Raw genomic sequence first — 23,424 nt, 5'->3', positions numbered from 1 at the left:
ACACCCCCACAAGTCAAAAGGAACCCAGGTTTTCCCTGTGGTTCTTATCTGGGTGTGTATCTGCACTCTTCTCATTTGCCTCTCCTAACTTCCACAAGGAATTGCCTTTTTTGGAAGGCCTGGGGGAGGTTCCCTTAGTTTTTTTTTTTTTTGGTTCAGAGGGCAAATACTAACACATCCCATATAAAATCTTGCACAGAATCACCTCCCATAAGCATAATTTTCTCTCTGGCTAAAATACTGTCTGATTTTAGAGAGCCAAAAGAAGTAAGAAGTCCAAGAAAAAAAGGAAATTTGAAAATATGTTATCAGTCCTCTCACTGTTCCGTGAATTTCTTGTCATTCTGTCCCACCCCTCATCCGCCTCCAAGGATGAAAACTAATGAGCAACCTCAGTGTTGCTTCACTTATTATGCAGCGTTTTATTCTTCTCAAACCACAGAAGAAAGAGAGAAAAAAAGTCAGCAAATTCAGAATAAAGGTTAGTAAGAAACATCGCAATGAACAAAGTACAGAGATAAGAATTAAAGGACATTTACAGTATGAACAAAGTGACAAACTATAGGTAACAATAGGCAAAGTATGAGACTAAGAACCTTATTCACTTGCCAAGAAGCTGTGCCCTCGCCTCCCTCTCCTCCAGGGAAGGTAAGTTATCTGATTCAGATGAAAAGCTACAGTAGGATATTTGGGGAAATAAATTTATTTTCTGTGTATCTTTTAGAACAGGTTGAACTTCTCTAATCCAGACCTCTCCAATGTGGCAAACTCCGTCATCTGACATGGATTTTAGTTAGCTGAACGACCCCTTGTCATTGGTGTGGCCAAGTTTCCTGTGGTTCCAAAAAGTCTGTTTATGGCGAGCAGTCCTGGCTCTGTGTTCTGTGCTGCTGTTTAGCTGTAATTTACCCCTAAATGTCTTCTAAAGCCTAGTAAGCAGTTGAAGTGTTGGTAATATGCTAGAAAATATTGTCTTCCTGTCATCCAGCAAATTCTCTTGTACAGCATTGGTCAAACCCTGAGGGTTCTGGACAAGAGAGGTTCAACCTGTATAATATATAGAAGGACTACAGGCATAACACTTAAGATAACAGAACGGATTGTTCCCTTTTGCTGTCAAAGTACTAGATTGTTAGTTTTGTTGATGCTGGCCAGTTGTTTAGTGAATGCTCATTGAATGTCATAAACACTTGAGCTAAACTCCTGATCCTAAGGAAGTAAATGGGAATTTTACCACTGAGTTCAAAGGGGCCAGGATTTCATCTCTGGTTTTTCAGAAGTACTTGGTGCCCACAATTTCCACTGCAATCAGCAGAAGTTGTGGATGCTTATTGTCAACCTTTCAAGGTTGTATGATTTACAACTTATTGACAGACTTCCATCTGAGCAGAACTGAAAGAGAAAGTAAAGACAAAACAGACTGTATCTTACTTCAAACCACTGCTCTAAATCACAACTACCTTTGACAAACTACGTTCTTCCTCCATTTTTTGTAGTTTACCTCTTCCTTTTGTTTGTCCAAATCCAGAAGCCACTTCTTCTGTTGTTCACATTTTACAGTACTAAAGGGATCCTCAACTGGTGGAGTTTCCTGAAATAACACAGATGCTGGTCTTTTACCTGCAGCAGAGTAAATGTCTGCCTTACCCAGAGTCCTGCAACACCATTTCTCATTTTAAAATAAATAGCACTTACATTCATGACCATACTTACATTATTTCACATACTGCTATTTTATCTGGCATAAATTAAGAGGCATCATTTTCATAACAATCTGTCCCAAATTAAGTGTCCCATCAAGTTCTTCTGAATGTTCACCATAAATACAGCTGATAAACTCTCCACTCATCTTTATTTTTATTTATATCCTCAACAATAGTTAACTTTGTCATGTATGTTAGATTTTATTTAACCTCCTAATTTTCCTTTCTTTGCATGAAGTGCTACATAGAGTGGCTCAGAGACCAAGTACTTTCTTTGGTGTTAATTCTACTAATGTTAACTAAATAAATAATATATATATATATATATATATATATATAATAAAAAATATTTAATGCGTGATTTCTTAGAAATACCTCATAACATCAATATCTTTGTAAACACTGGATTCAGATGCAAGAATAAAAATAATAGGAGGAAAAACTCAGAACTGGCATGCTTAACTGAACTAATACAGATGAGTAAATTCTTCTTAGAAACAAGATATTGCATGCAGCTTAGTCTTACCCCTAACAAAGGTGCTGTACCAATGGCAGCTGGCAAGTCAGGAGAACTGATACTCGACAATTGTCCAGTTGGACCACTTGCAACAACAGTGGGTGCAACTTCACTAGCCTCTGTGACCAATGTGGTTCTAAAAATGTGATTTTCATCCATAGCAATGCCTAAATCAGCTGGAAATGTCATCTGCAAGTAACAGAATATCTTAGTCACTTAAAATAAATTCACTTTTTGACTGGTGGTTTCAGTATAAACTCATTTTAAAAATACTTCCAAATAAATTAACAACTTGTAGTTTAGGTTTGTACATGTTTTGGTTCATAGAAATTTCTACCAAAATACATCATGTACATGCAATTATCAGTGTCCAACAAGACAGAAAAAACATGTTGAATAAATCCCAATCCTTGAGGTCCAAGAAGGACAACTTTCAAAGGATTCTAAATGCTACAAATGAAAGCAACAGCCTGCTTAAGGGTCCAATTAAAGGAACAGAATGAAACTCAGTCCACTTTGGTTACATTGCCAAGAGGAGGCCATTATCACTTCTTTTATCATATCAGGTAACAAACATACAATAAAAGCTGGCATCCAGCTAACCAGCACATTTGGTTACCTGGAATGCTGTGGCCAGCTCCTGGGGAGGACTGACTACCTGGCTATAGCCAGCTGCTGCAGCTGCCAGAGGGTGGGGTCACAGAGCAGGCTGGCAGCCCAGCAGAGGCCATCAGAATGGGATGGTTGATGGCCCCAGCTCAAATAACCAGCACATTTTATTATCCTGAATCCCTGGTTCCCTGGGGATGCTGGCTTATAAAGCTTGTACTGTATTGTCACACCTTCAGAAAAAAGAGACATGCTTCCTGTGTTGAGACATATCCAGTATTAAATCTTTGGACAAGATTAATCTTTAGTAACAATTACTTTTCTTTTATATTAGTAGAGAATCTATCCTACTCAGACTCTCCAACTCTACACAGGTTTAGACATGTAGACACTTAGGCTGTGTCTACACTAAGAAGTTGTACTTCGAAGTAAGCAACTTCAAAGTTATTTTTGAAGTAAGCAACTTAGAAGTTGAGCATCTACACTCACCCTACTTCAAAGTACGGCACTACTCCATTTCTGCGAATGGAGTAAAGACTTCGAAGTTAACTCAAAGTAAGGGAAAATGTGTATAGACTCTCTGCTGGCTACTCTGAAGTTAACTTCAAAATTAGTTCCTACTGTAAACATACCCTTACAGATTAACTTGCCTTTAATTGGTTCTACATACTGTATTTACACATCAGGTAATTGTGCTAAACAACAAAACTAATGGGCAACCTCAGTGTTGCTTCACTGATCATACAGTGTTTTATTTTTCTCAAATCACAGAACAAAGAGAGGAAAAAGTCAGTAAGTTCAGAATAAAGGTCAGTAAGAAACATCAGAATGAACAAAGTACAGAGATAAGAATTAAAGGACAGCTACAGAATGAACAAAGTCACAAATTGTAGGTAATAGGCAAACTATAAGGCTAAGAAGCTATTTCACTTGCCAAGAAGCTCTGCCCTCTCCTCCCTACCCACCCAACACCATAAAGGTCCTTCAGGACTTTGTTAGGCCACACTAAGCTCTTTATCATAGTTCTACTAGCAGGGAGAGGAAATAGAATCTCCAAGTGCACAGGCTAGTAACGTGACCTGCCTGCTGGGATTTATCCCTAAATGCAGACTTTACAAATAATCAGTGGATGAAAATTGAAAACTAGCCCTTACAGAGCAATTCTGAAGTAAAAACAAAATATAGCACTTCAAAAAAAGTTAAATCAATTTATTCTCTAAAACACACAATGCTTTCATGGATTGGTTCCTTGATAGCCTTACTTTAGCTTGACTAACTGTCTGCAGTTTTTCCAAATGGGTTTCATCACCATCACCATCTGTTTTCTCCCAATGGAAGTATTTTGTGTCTCGCTCCAAAGTTTCTTTTAATTTCTTCTTTAAAGCTATCTGTTCATCTTTAAGACAAATTTTTGTTAGAAAAAGTAAATATAAATGCAATTTCTTAAAGAGTAATATGCAGTGCAGCAATGTATAAACATAATATAAGTCACTTAAGATGGGTAACTGGGCTTTGCCTGATTAACCTTTGTAACCTGATATTTGTTCTAAGGGTATGTCTGCATAGCAAAGTTATTTTGAAATAATGGCTGTTATTTCAAAATACCTTTGTGAGCATCACATGATGAAATTGCCATCTCAAAATAGCAGACAGCTTATTTTGAAATAGTAAACCTCACCGAATGAGGAACAGCACCTATTTGAAAATAGGGGCTGTGCAGACAGGGAATAGAGTGTATTTCATAATAAGCCATAGTGCACCCAAAGGCTCTGTTTTGACACAGGCTCTATTGTGTCTGGATGCTCTATTTCAAAATGCATTTTATGTGTAGCAACATTATTTCAAAATAAGCTATTTTGGAAAGTCTCTTCCAGAATACCTTATTTTGAAATAGCGGTGTCGTGTAGACGTACCCTAAATGTTGAAAGGCTCTGCCTAAAAGATGGCTACAGAGGGTGTGCATGAGCAACTAAGACAGGATAAAACTGTGAAGAACAATGAGTGATTCAGAAAAATATTTATCAAAAATATCATAGATGTTGCTTAAGAAACAGGTCCTCAATTCTCAATTCTTACTTTGTTTTATGCCGGTATGACTATACTGAACCCAAGTAAGTTACACCAGTTTAGAATTGGTGTGTCTACACTAGACATGGCTATGTCTACACTAGAGGATTTCCTCAACAAAAACCCAAAGAGTGTGCAGATTCCCAAGGTATTCTGTTGACAGTAAATCAACAGAATGCAGCACTTTTGTCAACAGTTATATCCCTCTCCCAGCCAGGCATAATGTCTCTGCCAACAGACATGTGTCAACAGAAATCCAGTCTGGATGTTGCAGGGGGCAGGGCACTGTTGACAGACAAGGCTTCCGGGACATCAGGCAGCCCTGTGTGCTGTATTTCCGGTTGACCGTTTAGTTGAGAAAGCAGCTGGGCAGTCCGGCTGCTCTCTTGTCAACAGAGAAGATCGTCTTCCAATCTGCTTGGCAATTTGGCTGCAATGTGTTGACAAAAGTTTTGTCAGATGATATCGTCCAACAAAAACTTCCGTTGACAAATTGCTATAATCTAGGCATAGCCCATGTAGGATCAAACCCAGAAATATGGTGGAAAAGTCTGGAGGGTTTTTTATTCAGACAGTTTACATCCAGGTTAAACAATATCTGCTGTATAGGACGTAATGGCTTTGTTATTAGGTTAGAAATTGTCACTTATCTTAGAACATCTTATTCTCCTGAAAACATTGATTCAAAAGAGGAATATCAACAGTTATGTTTTAAAAAAAGCCTATACCACAGCGGTGCTTGGAATTTGGACAGTAGGATTGAGTACTAATTCCTACATGTCTATTTTAAAATGGAGAAGGGACCACATTTACATCCCTTTCTACTACTTTTCCTTTCCCTACCAAAATAGTGTTTGTTTTCTACCTGCTGACTCTGCAGTAGTATTTGATACCTGTGAATTAGATTCAGTGTTATGCAGTGACTCTGTGAGCCAGCAAAACAGCCAAAGGGCAGAAATCAGGAAAATATCCACAGCACACAGAGCCTGAGTGGACCAGACTACAGAAGGAAAAAAGGTGAACTAAGGAGAAGAGGAGGAATGAAGGGGGTGGACCTGATCTTCTGTGGGCCATGGCACCATCACAGAATGCTACTGCAACAGAAGTAAAAGTTTTGGCTGCTCTGTGGATTGCCCTAGTCTGCTCCAGGAACTCCACTAGTTATTTCTACACTGCATAGGAAAGACAAGTCATAAGTTGACTCCTGTCAATTCCTACCCCAGCATAAGCACCAGAGCAAAGATGAATATTATTTCACATATATGCAAATTCTGTCTGAAATAAAGCAAAGGAGAGATTTTAAAAATAAAATGTTATTTTAGCCAAGACTAATTAGAAGCTACTACAATAAATTCTTTCACATCTGGCAATCCCGGGACTGGGAGGTTGCCGGATGTTAAAATATGCCAGTTAATAAAGAGCAGTTAATAGCAGAGCCCTACCAGCAGCCCCAGCCACTGGAACTCTGTCTGGGTGGTGAGAGACCCTGCCAGCCCCATGGCTGAGAGCTAGCTGGGGTGTGGACCCCCACCAGCAGCTCCAGCCCCAGGGAGCTGGCTGGGTCCAGGGAGAACTCCACCAGCAGCCCTGGGATTGGGGGGAACGCTGCCAGCAGCCCCAGGGCTGGGAGCTGGCCAGCATGCAAAGCTCCACCAGCAGCACCAGGGCTGGGAGCCAGCAAGGTCACAAAACTCCAGCGGCAGCCCCAGCCCCGGTGACCCTGCTGGGGCCAGGGAACCTAGCAGTCCTAGGCTCGGAGAACCCCAGGGCTAGGAGCCAGCAGGGGGCAGAAACCCATAAGCAGCTCCAGCCCTGGGGAACCAGGCCAGTGCTGGGGACGCCTGGCAGCCCCAGAGCTGGGAGCCCCTCCGTCAGCTCAGAGGGAGGCATGGTAAGCACTGAGTAGGCCAGCCCCTAAGGGGCAGGATGTCGCTCGTGCATTCAGTTCTGCTCTCAGAAGTGGAAGCAGCGTCATGTTTCTGCAGTTATTTGAAAGTTCTGGAAGAACAAATACCAGACAGAACAGTTTACTGTAATTAGAAGAGCTACTGAAATTGCAGAGTCAACAACTGGGATACTCCTGCAGTTAGTTACAAGGTTTTGTCCCACGACAGAGTGAAATGGAAAAGGTTTGTAAATGACCTATGCTCCACCCAGAGAACAAGGGTTTAAGTCAAGTAAGTCAATTCAAAGCTGAAGCAAATGTTTTACAAACAGAAAAAAACACAAACCAATAAAAGAATATTTAAAATGCTTTTAAACTCTAGTCATGACAATAGATCTACATCTTTGTAACTGGAAAAAGATGAAGCATTGTCTGTATTAAGAGACCAATGCTATAACATAATATGATGCTTAATATATATATGACAAACAATATTTGAATGCATACCCAGTTCCTTCTTCCATTGGGACTTCTTTGCTTCTAACAAAATTTTATCCCTTTCTCTTTCGCCTAGAGTACTAAACATGTCAGCAGGTTTCCATGCATTCTTACTCCTAGAAAAAACAAAATTAATTTGTTTTTAAAAGCCAAGATGCCTAACATTAAACTAGTTATTAATTGACTTTGAAACAAATCATGTTCCATTTATTACTAATGTAGTCTTATTAAAAATTGAATAGACGGTACAAGAATAAAAATATTTGGATGACATGTGTACATACATAATAATTTTCTGCTCAGCCTGTTCAGATGCTTCTTGTTTTCTGTGTGAGGCACAATTATTTTCATTTGGGACAGATGAAACTTCACCAACTTTTTGGAGTAATCTCATAGTGTTCTCCTCTTGTGGAGCCTGATTAGATGCAGTGTTATCAGAGTTGTTTTTGTTTTGGCCTACAAAGTAAAATGCATATGTTAATAAATATTGCACTAGTCTATCATTCCACATTGTGTGTAATAGTTTATATTCAAATTCGTAGAGCTGAAGCTCACATGAAGTCAACAGAGCTGCACAGGTTGAACCTCTCTAATCTACCACCCTTGGGACCTGACTGGTGTCAAACCAGAGAATTTGCCGGATCATAGGAGGTCATTATTGTCTAGCAGCATTACCAACACTTCCAATGCTTACTGGGCTCTCAGAAGATATTTTGGGGTAAACTAGAGCTGTTATTTAACAGCACTGAACACTGAGAGAGAGGCTGTAAACAATTTTTATGGGACCACAGGAAATTTAGCCACACACAGGATAAGTGATCATCTGACTAACTAAAATCATGCTAGATTATGGATGTTGCCAGATGAGAGAGTGCCATACTAGAGACATTCATCCTGGACCTCTGTTATATGTTCCAGTACGAGGTATGATATTACACCTACTACATAATCTGTTGAAGCATGAAACCAGTCATAGAAAAAGAAAATCTTCATATGTATGCTACCAAAGATCCAGACTCCACAAATACTCAACAAAGCATCCTAATGAATTATATCATGGGCTAAATCATGTCCTTATGCAAAATGTTAAACGGGTGCATGTCTGCAAGATTGGGGCCTAAAAGAGAACTTAACGCAGCTTACCTTCCCAAACATATCTGCTACAAAACAGATCCATGGAGGATCCTTGCAATTATATATTTTAGGCTCATGTCTAAATATTGTATTCCATTTCTACAGATGCACTTCTAAACAAGAGACTAACTTGTAAAATCTTCATACATTTAGATAAGAACAGTCATGAGAAAAATTTCCTTACGAAAACACAAATATCTGACTCAGTCTTCACATAACTGAAGACAATATACATCAGAAGATAATTTTAATAGGTGTGTAAACACAGTAAAAACTTACGGATGGTGTTAAGTTTTTTGATTGATAATGGAAAATGTGCCTTTCAAAAATTAGTTGAAATATTTTTGTACTCAAAGTGCCTTAGACATTTAATATACCAGATAAGTTTTTTGAAAACTGTATATTTATTCAATAGACTCCCTGAAATTTAAATCCAATGTTTTATTTAAAAAATCTGCTATTCATTTTCATAATACAAACCTTCTAAAGGCTACAACTAAGAGAAAAATTAATTTATTGCATCAGTATATACACATATCTTACTTGTTTCTTCTTGCTTTTCCTCCTTAGTTTGGGATTCAAATTTCGTTCCTTGTTTTACAGTCATCAAAATCTGTTCAAGTTGCTCTTGTGTTAAACACACCAAACTATTCCTTAGATCATCAGCTGAAACACAAGATTTTTGAGACTTCTGTTTGGGCTTTTTAACAGCAATTTTATTAGGGTTCTGTATATCAGGCTTTCCAGTTGCGTTATCTTTTTGGATAATTAAAGAATGTTTTTTATGTAAGGATTCCTTAGATGAATCTTTAGATGACAAAATCACACAGTTTTTTTCATCTTTTATTGACGACCACCTTGATCCACTTCTCGGTTTTGCTAAAATATGTTCATGCTTGACACACGAATTTTGCGTTGACTTCAGAACATGTCCAGGATGTTTTGCTCTCAATGGATGTTTGAGGATTTTAGCTTTATTATCCATCTGTTAAAATAATAACAGTTTATTTACTATAATATCCTGTAACATGTGAAACTATGTGCCCTTAGTTTGTTTCCTGCCTTCAAGAAGTAAAAGCATACTTATTCCGTCATCTCTAAATATTAAGAGCCAATTATGTTCTGTTTTATTAGTAGAAACTGTAGTTCACTGAACAGAATGACTCCAGATGAATGGCAATGTAACAGAGAGGAGGATTTGGCCCCAAGTATGTATTACTATTTTTAATTTGAATGTGAATACCTAAAGCAGTATGGAAGTTAGTTTTACAATATGGTCACCCGTCCTATAATGCTGGCATTCAAGATAATAATCCCACTTCTGCACTATGGGTTCTGCTAGCAAAAAACTCTTGATAAAATTTAAAAACTCTGGTTATGATCATAAGCACTAATTAAAATGAGTTTGTATTCAACTGCCAATTTTCAAACCTTCTGATGAACAAAACAGGACAATTTTCCTTTTAACTTATTTTCCTTTAGCCTCTTGCATGCCAGGGTCTCCTCCCTAATAGTGGGCCCAACGACTTCTATGTTATGTCATGGTATAGGGGCATATGAATGCCTTCCAGCTGGGCAAGCATCATAAATGCAAGGACATTAGGCTTGCTCTACACTAGGAAATTAAGTTGATTTCAGACATGCAATTCTAGCTACGACAATTGTGTAGCTAAAATTGACATATCAGAAATTGATATATCTGACTGTCTTCATTAAGGAAGGTTAATGGGAGCCAACCACAGAGAGATCAATTTCACCATCTTTACCAGCCCCTGATTGGGTTGATCTTCACAAAAGTGAAGACAAGCCCTTGGACTTTTTGGAAGACACACTAATCTGAACAGATATGAAGGGCCCAGGCAGATGTGGACGCTAAGGAAAGAGTCAGCTTTCAGGAAAATATTCTTTAAAAATACATTCACCCAAGATAAACTGCTAACTTCTACAAATTGAAGGACAACCAGAGTCCTTCTCACAGACCTGTAACTCTAAAAAGTCATGCGCATAGTAAAAATAATTTCTCCTCACCTGCTCCATTCTAGCCCACCCCCAAAGCGACCTAGAATCCATAAACATCAGAATACGTTATCTCAGGCTGAGCTGTTATGATCCACAGTAAGTGGCTAATTGTCCCTCAGAAGATTCATGTACAACCTTTATAGATATGAACAGGAATTATATGCAAGCATCTGAAGGCAAAATGTGTTTCTAAGTAAGATTTCAGAATGACAAACTTCAAAGCAGCTGTTTCATTACAATGGCTGCTGCTATGTATTATCTGCACAGGAGTTTCTTTGATACTCTTCTCCACCTCTCTATTGGAGTTCCCCCAAAGAGCTCCCTTGGTTCTCACTCTCTCTTTCTCCTCTTACCTCTTATGTATGTTCTTAGGTGACTTTATCTGGTTCCATAATCATTAGTTAACATTTCTATGCTGATGACAACTCTCAGGTCACTTCTGACCTCTCTACTTATATTCAAGCTCACAACTGTTTATCATGTCTTCCTGAAAGTCATGTTACTTTTCTACAAATTAAACATGGTTAAGAATGAAATTTCTAAAGCCTGGCTTGAATCGGGCATATTTCTCCCCTCTTTGGCCCACCCCACACATCAGTCTGTTTTCAAAATTTATTTTGTTTTGTACTATACAAATCTCCCTCTTTCTCATTTTCCCTTCAGCTATTAACGCTTGTCTGTGCTTTCGTTCTCTTTCCTTTGTGACTGAAACATTCTCTCCTGTGGCCTCCTCATCTGAAATCTGGCTTCATTCTAGTTCATCCAGAAAGGATGGCCTTTTGGTTAAGATACTGGAATAGGACTCAGAAAATCTGGCTTCACTACTCAGTTTTAACAGATTCTGTGTGGCTTCCAAGTCACTTAATGATCACAACATTAGCAAATATGGTTCACTGTACTTGTGTCTTTTTCAATTCTCTTCTGAGAATTTCTGTTAATTATTTTAGGCCCATTGCACGAAGAGTATTTTCCAGAGATAGTAGTGTTCAAGCCACCTTAATGCCATATACGTTGTCAGTTATGGCGAATTTTGACAATGGAACTTCAGTCTCTCATACTCAACACTGACCACCGACACAGCAGAAATCACTGTTTAGATGCATTTTTGAAAAAATATTAAATAATGTATTTTTTATTTTTATCTAAAACTCAAGGAGTCATTATTCCACTTACCTTCACTGTGGATTTTGATTTACCCGCTGCAAAACAAATAAAACATACCCATAAGAAAACTATTCAGCAATCAATAATTATTTCATTGTAAACCACATTATGAAGACAATTCATGGTCCCACCTGGCTTTAAAAATCTGATTGTTATTATCTATTATTATAATTACTATCATCTCTAGCCTAATGGATTCCAAAGAACTTCACCTGCAGTTCCTGCATCAAAAATGTCTGTTAGACATAGCATTCTTTTAGACTGATATAAGGTCTTTATTTTAAGACTTCAGTTGAGGGAAATTTCATTACTAACCTAAGTTAGCTGTTCAAATGGCTAACTACCTTCTTTTATTAAAAAAAAAAAGTATCTTATTTCTAATCTGAATTTGTCTTGCACTAACTTCTAGCCTCAGGCTCTCATTATAACATTTGGTACGTAACAAAACATACTATAAATGTATGGTGCACTATCTTGCTGTGCAGTGATTTGCAGTTTGGACCCTACTACTGCACACTAGAAGTCACAAAATGCACTTTGACATCAATGTGCAGCAGCAGGGTCCACCAAGGGCTTGTCATCTAGTATGGCAAAGGGCTTTAAAAGGTATGATCTGCAGAGCATGCTAACTGCCCTGTATTGACTCTACTAGCCCATTCTAAAAGGTACCTACTTTGTGATAACACAGTTCTGTGCAAGATCCACTCTGGGTAGTTAGCAGAGCATTCTGCAAATTGCAGCTCTCTAGAGCAGGGGTTCTCAAACTGGAGGTTGAGAGGTAATTACATGAGGGAGGGTATTGCAAGTTCTCAACACCCACCCCAAACCCCACTTTGCCTCTAGCATTTATAATGCTGTTAAGTATATAAAAATATTTTTTACTTATAAGGTCCATCAGAGTCAGAGGATTGCTAAATAAAAGAGGTCACCAGTACAAAAGTTCGAGAACCACTGTTCTAGAACACTTTTCCAAACCATGTAAACAAACCAGTAATGTGAGGTAGGCTGTACATTCACATCCTGGCTTGCCACACACTAAGTTGCCCTTTTACTGATTGATTTAAAGAACCAACTATCAGAAATCTCTTTTCTATGCAGATACTTGTAGAGTGGAATCAAGTCACCTCCTGACATTCAGAAATGAATGCAACATTCCAGTAGAGGTTTTACTAATGCCATGTTCCCTCTCCAGTTCATCCACAGTCAGTTCTTGATCCAGTTCGTCCATTACTGGTAGGAGCTCGACAGCATCGAGGGCTGTGTCAACCACAACATTCTCGCGTGAGCACAGCTCGGAGTAGTGCTCAACCCAGCGCTCCATCTGTTTGGCTTTGTCAGCAATGACTTCACCAGATTTGGATTTCAGAGGTGCCATCTTGTTCTGGGTGGGTCCTAATGCCTTCCTCATACCCTCGTACATTCCTCTGAGATTACCAAAGTCAGCACAGGTCTGGATGTTGCTGCATAGCTGGAGCCAGTGGTTGCTGGCACAGCGCCTGGCTGTCTGCTGTACTGTTCTTCTGGCCTCTCTAAGTGCTTCCTAGGTACTCTGGCTCGGTGAGCGTTTGTACTCCAGGAGTGCAGCGCGCTTCTTTTCAATGACTGGAATCATCTCATCGGAGTTAGCTTCAAACCAGTCATTCGTGTTTCTAGCTCTTCTTCCAAACACCAACAAGGCCATGTTGTGAACTGTATCCCTCAGATGTTGCCATTTGGATGTCGCATCGGCACCCCCAGGGCCACTGCACAGATTTTCCTGGAGGGTCTCTCTGAACTTTTCAGCTTCAGAGAGCCATCGACAGCATTGCAGCAGGAAAGGCCCCTGGTCAGGATGGTATACCACCAGAGGTAATCAAATGTGCTGCGGACACACTCCTGGAACCCCTACATGAGCTACTGTGCCTGTGGCTGGAAAGAGGGTGAGGTTCCACAGGATATGCACGACGCTAACATTGTAACGTTGTATAAGAACAAAGGAGATAGAAGCGACTGCAACAACTACCGTGGAATCTCCCTCCTAAACATCACTGGTAAACTGTTCGCTCGCGTCATCCTTGGCAGACTCCAGAAGATTGCTGAGAGGGTGTAACCCGAATCGCAGTGCGGATTCCGCGCAGAGAGGTCTACTGTTGACATGGTCTTCTCTCTAAGGCAGCTGCAGGAGAAGTGCAGGGAGCAGAGAAAGCCACTCTACATAGACTTCATCGACCTGACCAAGGCCTTTGACTTGGTCAGCAGGGATGGTCTGTTCAAACTGCTCCACAAGATAGGCTGTCCTCCACGGTTACTCAAGATGATCCAGTCGTTCCACAAAGACATGAGAGGAACCATCCAATATGACGGCGCATTATCGGATGCTTTCAGAATCAGGAGCGGCGTCAAACAAGGATGCGTGCTTGCTCCGACATTGTTCGGGATCTTCTTCGCACTCCTCCTGAAGCATGCCTTTGGATCTTCAACAGAGGGCATCTTGCTGCACACAAGATCTGATGGGAAACTGTTTAACCTTGCAAGGCTGAAAGCTAAGTCTAAGGTGCGGGAAGTCCTCATCAGAGACATGCTGTTCGCAGACAATGCTGCTGTAGTGTCTCACATAGAAGACCAGCTTCAAAAACTGCTGGATCAGTTCTCCAAAGCATGCAAGGACTCTGGGCTTACCATCAGCCTAAAGAAGACAAACGTACTCGGTCAGGATGTTGCTGAATCCCCATCAATCAGCACTGACAACTATACGTTAGAGGTCATCCACGAGTTCGTTTACCTCGGGTCCACCATCACTGACACCCTGTCGTTGGACACTGAGCTAAACAGGAGGATTGGAAAAGCGGCCACAACTCTGTCCAGAGTCAGCAAGAGAGTGTGGAATAACAACAAGCTGTACGCTCACACCAAAATGCAAGTCTACAGAGCCTGCATCCTCAGCACCCTCCTTTATGGCAGCGAGACTTTGACCCTGTATGCCCGCCAGGAAAAGAGGCTGAACGTCTTCCACTTGCGCTGCCTCAGGCACATCCTTGGAATATCATGGAAGGACAGAGTGACCAACACCGCCGTCCTTGAGCAAGCTGGAATCCCAACCATGCACACCCTCCTCAGGCAGCATCGACTCTGCTGGCTTGGCCATGTCCACAGGATGAATGATGGAAGGATTCCAAAAGACATCCTGTATGGTGAGCTAGCCTCTGGCAAAAGACCTCCCGGACGCCCCCAGTTGCGCAACAAAGATGTCTGCAAGAGAGACCTCAGAGAGGTAGACAGCGAGCTGGACAACTGGGAAGAACTAGCAGACGACCGCAGCAGATGGAGGCAGGGCTTACACAAGGGCCTTCAGAAGGGCGAGATGAAGATCAGACAGCTAGCAGAGGAGAAGTGAGTGCACAAAAAGCACAATAAGGACTTGCCAGACACCCACCACATCTGCAAGAGATGCAGCAAGGACTGTCACTCTCGTGTGGGTCTTCATAGTCACAATAGACGCTGTAAATGAAGTCCTCAATTGAAACTTTAAAGGGCGCGATCCATAGTCTATACAGACTGAAGGATGCCTACTACTACTGTTCCCTCTCCAGCAGTATTTAGTTTTCAGTTTCACCTGAAATAGAGGTATTTGGGATCACAGTAAATCCCAGCAGGCTCTGTGGTCTCCCTCCTTAATTGAGGGTGGAAAAGAGGCAGTTTATTGTCCCGTTGGGCTCTGTTTAACAAGCTATAATTGAATAGGCAGGAACAGCTGTTCTCAAAGAGACCACAAGAACAACAAGTTACACCAAAGGATGCTGGGACAAGAGGAAGGAGTATAATACCTCTGCCATCGTAACACTGAGAAAATAGAGGTAGTAGGATCTTTTGTGATACTAATCTGTCTTATCAGCAGGAGACCTACAAGGAGTAGGACTGCTAACTATCTTTCCAGCGAGGAGCTTAAACACCCCCTTGAAGGACCCTTTTGGTAAGTGTTTGACTTCTGACCTCCTTTTACTGTGAAATAGAATCTTGGATTTAACTACACTGTTACTCAGCAAGAAAAACTACAGCAGAGCCTACCTCTTTAAAAAAATAACTAAAGATCTTTTATTTAGAAGCACCATTATCTTGTTAGCTTAAAATAAACCTAATTAACTCAAAGTGTCTGAAGCTACTGTATATGGCTTACTTTGATTCTTCCTGCCTATATTTCTGACTCTACAATCTCACTTTCTTTTTAATTTTAAATGGCTTATTCTCTCCTCTGTTGCTGTATAAAAGACCCACACTTTTTTTATTGGGTCCTCTTAAACACAAGAGACTCTGAATTAACATCTCACTGTTGCTTTGAAAGTTTTCATATTGTCTAGAAAACTGAGATTCATAACCAGATACAATTCACTGAATATCAGTGCTATTTACAACAGTCTCATGAACTTCATAAAAAGCTTTTCTTGGACATGATTTTGTGTGTTTTTTTTTTTTTTTTTTTTTAATTCCATGCCAATCTAGTGACTAAAGGGCAGTGCTCAATCTTGCTTTGTGAGAGCATTCTTAAATGACTGCTGATTCCAACCCAACACTGAGGCCCACAAAGGTAGGGAAATAGGTAGCACCTACCATCCAAAAGGAAGAAAAGAATGATAGAGTGCCAATGTCAAAGTGGTTAGTAATGTCTATAGCAGGCTGACTAGCATTGAGTGGCTCAGAAAATAATCCCGTTAAGTCTTCCCTGGACAAAAATATGGTAAATACAAAATATGGCTTTAAAAAGGGGAAACAGCAGAGATCGTCAGGCTTCTGACAGCTACATAGTGAACTCCGGTAGATTCTGAGAGAGAGAGAATTAGTACTTAATATAAAATTGCAATGTTTTATTCTGAACAGCAGATTTGGGGCATAGTAATGAATGAATACAAGTTACCGAGTTGTGCTATTGTCTGCTCCACTTATGACATCCTGTATTTTTAGTCCAATACAACATTTGTGCTCGTCAGCAATGTGTATGGCTGACCCTTCAAGAAATAAGACTGGTTCCTAGCTGCCTTCTTAGCAGAAATATGATCATACACACTGATGCTGGGTTATTATTGTAAAAGCAATCTTTACCATTATAGCCATTTAATAATGAACAAATACTGGAAAAGAGACTTTTGCATCTCAGCAGCAACAATGGGATGTGGATTAAATAGATTGTGAACATTTTTACTTCTAAAGTTTTGGTCTGTAGTTAGTGATTCATTCCATGTCTCAAAAGGCAGTGCAGCTTTCTTTAACTTAGAAGGAACTAATTTTACAATAAGTTAACATGCTCAATCTGTAATAAAAAATACAGCACTGTAAAGGTATGGGAGTATTCCTCAAATTACGTCTATTTTGTGTATAATAAATTTATCTTGAGGCACAAGTAGAGCTGAAAGCTGCATTTCTCTTTCGGGAATTCATTTTATACTTTGTCAGATGGCATGTATGGCTGGCAATGCATATGACTTATGGACATTCAAATATAAGCCCTCACCAGTAACATTTTAGTGACTATCAGGGCCCATAAATAATATACTGAATAGTTCCTTGAGTAGTTCTTTCTTGGTACTACGCAAATTAATACCTAAGCAAACATAACCAAGATAGGATTAAAGGTTATAATCAAGATTTAAAATGCACTTGAGATGACTGAACTTAATGGTTTTACACAGTAAAATCTTACCATATGAAGCCAAAACTAGCCTAGGTTTTCCATCCAATATTTCTGTTTCAAGCTTTAATCCATCTCTGTAAAACAACAAAAACAGCTAAATTATTTAGTATCTGAAATCATCAGCAAAGTATGTGAGACTACAACACAAAGAGAGGGGTGCTCTCAGAAAAGTTGGGACTTACCACCTTTTCAAATTCTGAATACTTAGTTTTCTATGTTGATATTAAATAGGAATTTAAGCAGTTCCTTCTTGCAAAAGGCAAACATTGGCAGATAGCTATATTAAAGTGCTGGTTTTAAGCCTTCACATCTCAATGTGGTATCTTTGACTATATTTATACCTTGTCACGGATCAGGTCACAAATCATAAAGAGATGGATGAGATAATTAATAAAGTTATGGACTAAAGGAATATGGGAAAAAATATAAACTCAAATCTATCGCTAGTTTTAATATTAAATAGAACATCAATTGAAATACGTTGGATATTTAACTAAATTGAAAATGCAGAAATCTGTTACAATACAAAGGGTTCGGTACCAGACCAGGAAGGTACAGCTTCTACAACAGAACTTGCCAGTCCAGGGCTTCTGCCCCATGAGGTCCCAGACTCCTGCTCTCCAGGCTGCCACAGGGCTCTGGCCCTGCGCTCCCAAGGCTGCCAAAGGGCTAAGAGCCTCAGCTTATGTGCTGCTGGGTTGCTGGGGCTCTACCCAGGCCCCTATCTGTTTTGGTCCTGCAACAGCCATGGTCAGGCAGCCAGCCAAGAGTACCAGATTTAAGAGGTTCAACATCTACCATTTTTGCAGTACATGAAATAAAAACTTTCAATCCCCTTTAAGGCTTAGTAAAAGGGGTGGGGTTGGTGTGTGGATGGTAGGGGTGAGGGCAGAGGGTTTGGTGTGGGGGGGCAGAGGGCTGGGGGGCAGCTGTCTATGGGTTTTGTTATGAGGGTTCAGGGCCTGGTCTGGAAGGTAGTGGGAAATCCTAGGATTTCAGGCACTTCCTATGTTCCAGGCACAACTAAACCCTGACATTCTCTTAGGGTAAGAGGAAGCAGCATACTAAACTTCGTGGCCATAGCTCCTGTGGTTCAAAAGAAGTTCTGAGACAAACATACCACCAGACAGATACAATCTAAAATATATAATAGCTAATACTGCCCACTTCCGACTTTCAGGTGATATTGTAAATAATATGTTTAGGCATAGTATTTTTGTAGCTAGTATTACAAGGCAAAACAAAAAGCAGTCAAGTAGCACTTTAAAAACTAGCAAAATAGTTTATTAATATTTATTATTACCTAATAAACTATTTTGCTAGTCTTTAAAGTGCTACTTGACCGCTTTTTGTTTTGATAGTGTATAGACTAGCATAGCTTCCTCTCTGTTACTATTACAAGGCAGTTACATTCCCCTACATCAAACATTTTTCCTGCCACCAGTGGAGCCACTAACACTGAGATAGAGTAAAGCAAAAATAATAGTCTAAATTGACCATGGAGAGCATCATCCATGGCTATACACTGCATAGTGTTCACGCTGGAAAAGCACCTTTCGAAAATCCTAATGGAAAAAACTGAGAATAAAGGCTGACAGCTAAAGGTCAGAACCTTCCGCTACCTAGCCCAACGCTCAGGGAGAGATTAAGTGTCAATAGCACCACACGCTAGGCCTCTAGGCTACGACAACTGCAGGTCCAGGCAGGGACTGTTTACACCAAGTCACGAGCCACAGCACGAAGTAGCCAGAGCAACCCACTGAACGCCTTCAACAAACAGTAAACAAAACACTGCGGAAGAGAGCGCATCGGGCGTTGCCGGTGCGCCTGGGAGACGGCACCAGCCAAAGCAGACCCGGCGCCAACGCGTTACTTCGCACTCTTTAATGACTTCTGCTTTCAGGCCCCGGCCCTGATTCTGGCAGCCGCCGGGGCGAGGCACAGCCCTGGCCGGCTCTGAGAAGCGGGCGACTGTGCAGAACCAAGTCACTGGGCCATCCTCGCCTAGCGTAGAAGAGCCCCGCGCCCGGCCCTGCTTACCCCAGGTTCATGGCCGTTCCCTTTTCCGCACCCGCAGGACGCGGCGACAACCCGCACAAAAGAGCGAGACCGGCTGCCGCTGCCAGGAGACCCAGTGCGTGGACGTTGGTGGCACCCACCGCACAATGAAACGGGAGGCGATAGGCTTCGTAGCGGCTCCAGCCCTCCCGCCAATCAGCTCCCCTCACACTGCGAGGCTGGCTTCGACTGCCTCCGAGGCATTGTGGGGGCTGAAGTCCGGAGCTTCCCGAGCTGCGCGCTATCGCGTGGGTGATGCTGTGGAGCCCCGCGCAGGCGAGGCTATGCTAGTAGCTATAGAACTGGTGGGAGAGGGGGTTAGAACGGCCAGCGGGTAGGGCAGTGTTCGGCTGTATTGAAGGGGAGGAGAGTGGGGAGATGCGATACTATTTGTGTTGTTTTGGCTCCTGTACAAAACATTAAGCTGTGCAGGGGGACAATTTAAAAAAATCTGCAGTGAGCTTTGTATGGACAAAATCTGGTGTAGATTTCAGTGCTGGCGTGTGGCCGAAATTATTTTGTTTTGCCGTTGTCGTCGTTAGGAAGGGAAATCCAGGAGGTACAAAAGTGTTTAACAACGTTCGGGAGGTAGAGTAAATGCCCCCCCACAGTTCACTGGGGATACGAGCGTACGAAAGCTGGTTGGGGAAACTGGCATTTTCCAACTTACTCAAAATTTGCAGGTGGCTATACACCTCCTAAATAAGGGCCCAGTTGTGCAGTTACACATGCATAACTAGAATCTACACTATACTTACTAGGATTTGCTTGTTACAAAAATTATTTATCTAGAGGAACAGATGAGAACAGCAGCAAGCACTGATTGAAAATCAGGCTAATCATTTAGATGCACCTGTATGGAGTGGGGTGATGAGCTATAGTCAGGTTTGAAAACATCAGGGTAGATGTTTGAAAGTGGTCAAGGTACTAGGTTTGTAGAAATTTTTGATGGTACCCTGAATGCACAGAGCCTGCTCCCCCTCTCCCACCTAAATTCCATCCCACCCTACCTGCCTAAGACTCTGGGGGGTGTTTGTGTACAGGCTCTGGACTGGGGCAGGGAACAGGAGTGCTGGATCTTAAAAGGAATGCAGGTATGGGAAGAGGTTTGGGGTGCAGGCTCTGGGAGGGGGCAAGAAGTGGGTTGCAGGAGGGGATTAGGGCATAGGTAGTTTGCACCCCCATTTGCTTCAGCTTCCTAGCTTTAGAAAGAGGAGGGGTGAAAGAGGGAGTTATGGGGGCATGGGTGGAGTGCAGCAGTTACCTTTCTCCATTTCTCCCTGGTCAGTGGTTCCTAGATGAGGAAGTGGTTGCAGGGGATTATCCAGATACTTCTGCCTTAGTAGAGGGGCTTCATCTTACTTTGTCCTCCTTGGTCTTCTCTTCTCACCCTCTTTCCTTGTTTCCTACTGAAGACTTATAATTTCAGCTTCATACCTTTTTATTGCCATCAATACTGGTTTATAGGAAATGCTTTAGAAGTAGGACATTAAGCAGCCTGGAACCCACAACTTCCTTGACTTTTTCTTTTTCACCCCAAGTTTCTTTAATAATAGGGCGCACAAAAAAAAGTCAAAACTTTAGGATTCAAATTAAAAACGGTATTCTTTTTTTCAAGGGAGAATTACGTATGGCTTCATGAGTTCATTTGGCTCTGATTCGGGGGAAAAAGTGCTTAATCATCTTAGCTGTGTCTACACGTGCACGCTACTTCGAAGTAGCGGCACTAACTTCGAAATAGCGCCCGTCGCGGCTACACACGTCGGGCGCTATTTCGAAGTTAACTTCGACGTTAGGCGGCGAGACGTCGAAGTCGCTAACCTCATGAGGGGATCGGAATAACGCCCTACTTCGACGTTCAATGTCGAAGTAGGGACCGTGTAGATGATCCGCATCCCGCAACGTCGAAATTGCCGGGTCCTCCATGGCGGCCATCAGCTGGGGGGTTGAGAGATGCTCTCTCTCCAGCCCCTGCGGGGCTCTATGGTCACCGTGGGCAGCAGCCTTTAGCCCAGGGCTTCTGGCTGCTGCTGCGGCAGCTGGAGATCCATGCTGCATGCACAGGGTCTGCAACCAGTTGTCGGCTCTGTGTATCTTGTGTTGTTTAGTGCAACTGTGTCTGGGAGGGGCCCTTTAAGGGAGCGGCTTGCTGTTGAGTCCGCCCTGTGATCCTGTCTGCAGCTGTGCCTGGCACCCTTATTTCGATGTGTGCTACTTTGGCATGTAGACGTTCCCTCGCAGCGCCTATTTCGATGTGGTGCCGTGCAATGTCGAAGTTGAACATCGACGTTGCCAGCCCTGGAGGACGTGTAGACGTTATTCATCGAAATAGCCTATTTCAATGTTGCTACATCGAAATAAGCTATTTCGATGTTGGCTTCACGTGTAGACGTAGCCCTTATGTCCATCCCTAGCCAAGGTAACACTTAACATTCAAATGTGTTTATGTCCTCTTGATTTCATGGTAAGTTAAGCATATATTCTAGTACAGTCCTGAATTTGGAAGTAAGTATTTGGCATTAGACTGAATACTTATAATGGATCATATACTGAAGTTCTTAATCAGACTCCAACTAAAATCAAGACTTGTGCAAATAAGGGCCACAACATTAGGGCTGATACAAACCAGTGGCAGATGGATAATGATGGCTAATCAGGCTGAGTTCATTGTGCACACAAAACCCGATTTAGCTGATGCTATTTGGAATTACTTTGGATAATCAAATATGCCCTACTAAATCATCTCATATTTAACAGACTATCCCCTGTTTTCATCCAAATGTACCTTCCCAGGTATCCATGTGCTTTTGTTTATCAGGCTGTCTACCTTTTTTTAGTTACCGATCTTAGCTTGGTGCAGATCCTCAAAGGTATTTAGGTGCCTAACTCCTTTGGTCTAAGACTTCCATTTAAGGACCAGAATAAAAAAAAATCAATATGCCTGGGGGAAATTTTCCCACTAATCTGCTAAAACTGAATTTATCCCCGTGAATAGAGGAAATACTATATTTGATTACAAGATACAACTTTCTTTTCTTTTCTTTTTTTTTGGCTTCTCTTATTTCAGCACTGTTCCTTCAGCTTTGAATTTCACTTGAATCTGCCAAAAACACCAGCTGTAGCCCAGTTAAATATATTTATCTAGTTGATGATGTATTTTCAAGCTCATAATGATATCTGCAAACAGATTACTGAAGAAAATCAGACTTCTTCCTTTCAAAGATCTTAATATGCATGTTGCGGTTTAACCTTCATCTTCTCAGAGTATACTATAAACGTGAACTGTACTGTCTGTCTAATTTGGATTGTAAAACATTTGGGACACATGGACATGCCTTTTTCCATGTCTTCCCCAGTGCTAAGCACTCTTATAATGTTCAATACTGTATAATATTTTTCTTTCCACTGTTAGCAAGTCTGTCAGAATTACTACCTTACGTCCTCGTCCCTCCTCCAGTCCTCCATCTGGCTTTCGTCAAATAGCTGTGTTTGTGAAATTTGGTTCTCTTTCATTAGTTCCTACTCATATTCTAACTTTCATAGGTACATTTAGTATCTGTTTTTCCCCCTGGCATCACTCGTGTTCAGAACCCCATCCATTACATGCAAATTATTTTACATTGTTTGCCTATCTTTCAGTTGACTAAGACTGGCCCTATGCCCAATACCCTCAGCACTCCATTGGACACATCCTCAGCTTGTTGCTTTGAGGTGCATTTGTTACTGTATACAGAACTAAATATTGATTTGCTGTGCAAAGCCCAGACAAATAGGTTTCATCAGGGATGTGGAAGGCAGAAGAGACTCTTTCCCTATTAGCCAATGGTGAGGGTTGCAGCACCATTAGACCAAAAGCCTCTACTACCCCATCCTTCAACTCACGTCTTCCCTAGGAGGTTGCTTTAGCTACTGGGTTTCCATAGTCATGGATTCACTGCCTTGGCCATGTCCCACCCTGTACCCGCCCGCATAGTGCGCCATAGACCATTGATCTGTGGAGTGTAGGAGTGTGGAGGTCCTCAAGGCAGCCTTTCAAGAGCTGTTTCCTCTTCCTCTGTCCACTTTCTCTCTATGGTTATTGCATGGCCACATGAGAAGAGTTTTGTGG

At 41.4% G+C, this 23,424-nt stretch overlaps 1 protein-coding gene across 3 annotated transcripts in view; it reads right to left on the bottom strand.

Annotated features, from left to right (window-relative positions):
- The window catches only part of CCDC66 (coiled-coil domain containing 66), a 47,089-nt gene extending 27,689 nt beyond the window's left edge, over positions 1 to 19,400 (bottom strand). For all 3 annotated transcript variants that reach the window (XR_012646990.1, XM_075005603.1, XM_075005604.1), the window contains exons 1-9: positions 19,299 to 19,400; positions 17,268 to 17,332; positions 11,606 to 11,631; positions 8,957 to 9,398; positions 7,564 to 7,735; positions 7,289 to 7,395; positions 4,092 to 4,225; positions 2,230 to 2,409; positions 1,502 to 1,591 (exon numbers count right to left, since the gene is read on the bottom strand). Coding sequence is in view for 2 of the 3 variants with exons in the window: in XM_075005603.1 (XP_074861704.1) it covers positions 1,502 to 1,591; positions 2,230 to 2,409; positions 4,092 to 4,225; positions 7,289 to 7,395; positions 7,564 to 7,735; positions 8,957 to 9,398; positions 11,606 to 11,631; positions 17,268 to 17,332; positions 19,299 to 19,309 (1,227 nt within the window). In the remaining variant the exon portion in view is untranslated. The remainder of the gene's footprint in view (positions 1 to 1,501; positions 1,592 to 2,229; positions 2,410 to 4,091; positions 4,226 to 7,288; positions 7,396 to 7,563; positions 7,736 to 8,956; positions 9,399 to 11,605; positions 11,632 to 17,267; positions 17,333 to 19,298) is intronic.
- Positions 19,401 to 23,424: the final 4,024 nt, after the last annotated feature.

The sequence above is a fragment of the Carettochelys insculpta genome, chromosome 11 (genome assembly GCF_033958435.1).
Source record: "Carettochelys insculpta isolate YL-2023 chromosome 11, ASM3395843v1, whole genome shotgun sequence".
NCBI lineage: Eukaryota > Metazoa > Chordata > Testudines > Carettochelyidae > Carettochelys > Carettochelys insculpta.
Note: the sequence above shows the minus strand (reverse complement) of the source record. Positions and strands in the feature narration are given on the sequence as shown.